At 29.3% G+C, this 3,259-nt stretch overlaps 1 protein-coding gene across 1 annotated transcript; it reads left to right on the top strand.

Annotated features, from left to right (window-relative positions):
- Positions 1-806: 806 nt before the first annotated feature.
- LOC136076846 (uncharacterized) lies at positions 807-2,610 on the top strand. Its single transcript, XM_065790448.1, has 2 exons — positions 807-908; positions 1,030-2,610. Exon 2 carries the CDS (start codon positions 1,057-1,059, stop codon positions 1,609-1,611), a length of 555 nt encoding a protein of 184 aa, XP_065646520.1. The 5' UTR covers positions 807-908; positions 1,030-1,056; the 3' UTR covers positions 1,612-2,610.
- The last annotated feature ends 649 nt before the right edge of the window (positions 2,611-3,259 follow it).

Genomic DNA, 3,259 nt, shown 5'->3' with positions numbered 1-3,259 from the left:
ACAAAATATGTAATTTTATATAAAAACTCAGATATTTTTTGTTCCCACTATACTGCCACCTTTGTTTTATTGATGAATGTTTAAAAAATTTTTACGATGCGTTTTTCATTTATCAAATGCCGTATGCTTTTAAATTTAAATGCTTTTACGCAGAAACGAGGCGTTTGTCTTTACATAGATAACGTGAAAAATGTTTTTATACAGATAACTTCGCGTATGTCTTAAAATCGATAACGTGAAGTATGTTCAGGCCCGGTTTTAAGCGTAGGCGACGTCGGCGACAGCCGACGGCGGCACTTTTCTAGAGCGGCATTTTCTTAATTTATTTTGTGTTTTCCCAAAAAAAAAAAAATTTTTTAATTTTTTTTTTGTAACAAGAAATTATTTTGTTTTTTTTAAAAATTTCCAAGTTCTTTTACGTACTCACTCCATTTTTATAATTTAAAGTTATGGATTTTGTAGATTATAACATTTCCTATTTGTCCACAAATTTTTTGCTTAGGCGGCGTTGTATTTTACGGGAACTTTAATACATACTAATTTTTTCAAATAAATAATATAGTAATAAAAGCGTTTGTTTGTATACATGTTTTACATTTGGGATTTGGCGAAGAAGAAGCAGTAAAAAAAAGTTTCTTTTTTCTTTTTCAGGGATGGATGTTAGCAAACCGCCAAATATACAAACAAACGAATTCTATTGGTTCATAAAATACGCTGACTAAGCAAATTAAAGTTCCAGAATATTCCTAAGAAACTTTCTTAAAAATTTTATTGAAGTTATCTTTGAGATATCAATTGTAAATTGTTATAAAAGTGTATTACTAAACGAACTTTAACTTTGAAAAAAAAAAAAATTATTATACCCTTTTATAAATTGAATAATATTTGTCTAACAATAATTTTTATAAGTAAGTAGTTAAAGTTTGTTTTTTCGTTTTCTTCATGTATTTGAATAAACATTATTATTATTATTATTATTATTAAATATAAAAAGTTAGGTATATGTATCAATGCTATATTTTTTTTAAGTTTAAATTCTTTAAACGATACAATATAATGGACCGTGGTAAGAGACAGCGCTTGTCTGGGTCACAATACAAGAAAATTAGGCTTCAACGTGAAGCAAATTCTGCCAAACAGAAGAATGCTTTGTTGCACTTTTTGAGCAGGTCATCAAGCGAAAAAGCACTGGCACCTATAGTAGCTTCAACTTCAAACCAAAATGAAGTTGAAATTGAAATCGAAAGCGGTGGAGAAATAGAATATGCGGATAGTGTTAGTGTTAATGAATATAGAAATTCTGGAAATGATATAACTGCTAAAGAACCAGAAAATGTTGATGAAGTGGAATTTATCTCCAATTTAAGTGAAGTTGTTGTACAGAACGTCGATGATATAGGACAAAATGAAAACAATGAAGATCAAAGTGGTGAAGACCCCAAAACCAATAAAGATTTGCCTCTTAATTTTAATGATCCGGCAAAATGGCCTATAATAGGTGGTAAATTTAAAGCATTGCTGATGAAGTATGGTCCAATTCAAAAATTGCCGTCTTTATTTCCCAAAGATGAACAAGGTAGAAAATTTTCAAGCTTTCATTTTTATCGCTGAATGTCTAATGGCGATAAAATTAAACGCACTTGGTTGGTGTACTCCATTACGAAAGACACTGTATTTTGCTTTTGCTGTAAGATATTTAGTCCGAATAAATTCTCCCTGTCATCGCATGACGGCTGCCGAGATTGGAAAAATATTTCTGTTATTATTAAACGACATGAAACATCAAGTGGCCACACTACTGCATATCTAAATTGGAGAGATCTGGAGGTGAGACTTAAATCAGGAGCTACGATTGATCAAATTAATCAGAAAATAATTATATATATACGAAGGTCGTGATGAACCGATAGTATCACCAGAACAAAACTTCAGAGTATCTTTTTTCAATCGAATATTGGACATCGCAATTCAAGCAATAAATGAAAGATTTACGCAATTATCGGAATATAACGAGTTATTTGGGTTTCTTTACAATATCGGCAGCAAACACTTTACGGATGATGAGTTATTGAAACACTGTAAGGACTTGCAGTTAGCGCTTATGTCTGATGGCCAATCTGATATCAACGGGGTCGAACTTTGGTATGAAATTAAAGCTATTGGGAGACGACTTGATACTTCCAATAGCGATCCAAAAAGTGTATTAAAATGTATTTACACATCTAATGTTGTCGAAGTATTCCCAAACCTTTCGATAGCTCTTCGCATACTACTAACGTTACCAGTCACAGTTGCTAGTGCTGAAAGAAGCTTTTCAAAGCTGAAAATAATAAAATCCTATTTCAGATCACAAATGTGTCAAGATCGTTTAGTTGGTCTAGCTACGATTTCCATCGAGAAAGAAATTGCTGATCATTTGGACATAAAAGATTTGGTTAAAGATTTCGCAGAATTAAAAGCTAGGAAAATTCACTTTTAATTACGATTTGTTTTTTATTTTTTCATGAATGGAATTTGTTTTGTTTTTTATTTTTGTATAAATTCAGTTTTTTTATTTACTTTGTTTTCGTGTAATTTTTCGTAATAAAATAAAAATATATTAAAGTTTGATTTTCAGTGTTTTTCTATTTTCCTTCAAATTGGAAATTATTGCATTTTTAATTTTTGCGGCGGCAAATTTGCATCTCGCCTACACATAGAAAACTGTTAGAACCGGGCCTGAGTATGTTGTATAATCGCTTTATTAAACTATTTTTATTATTTTACAGTTAAAAAAGTTTTTCAGTTCCTCAATTCCAATACGTTCCTCAATTGAGACTTCGTGTTTATTTACTTACTACATTTTATTACAAAGTTTTATCACAAAACCATATTATAAAATACAGTTGAGAAAATATAAAACTTTTGTATATTTTGTATTTAAAGTTAGTCAATATATATCATATGAATATCAACTAATTTATAAGTTGTGGTGTGTTAAGTCATTTTTATATCAATTAAAATTTATTGCTTTTAAAGTCAAAAGATCTTTTAATGCTTTCTTTATAAAATCTATTTTTTTTTAATTTAACTAAAAATGACAATTTTAAGTTAAATAAAAAAATATATATATATATTTCTATTAATAAATTTTTGACAAAAAAAAACATCTAGAACAAAATTTTTTATGAACCATCCCTTAAATCAATAACTGTTAAACTTCATATCTTCCTTTCCCCTATTGTGATGACACAAATCAATGGACGTCCTCAAAGACTTC

The sequence above is a fragment of the Hydra vulgaris genome, chromosome 02, assembly GCF_038396675.1.
Source record: "Hydra vulgaris chromosome 02, alternate assembly HydraT2T_AEP".
NCBI classification, from domain to species: domain Eukaryota; kingdom Metazoa; phylum Cnidaria; class Hydrozoa; order Anthoathecata; family Hydridae; genus Hydra; species Hydra vulgaris.
This window is presented reverse-complemented; position numbering and strand designations above follow the sequence as displayed.

What these genes read in the sequence shown, in the direction of transcription:
- LOC136076846 (XM_065790448.1), top strand. Translation starts at nt 1,057, where the DNA reads ATGGACCGTGGTAAGAGACAGCGCTTGTCTGGGTCACAATACAAGAAA.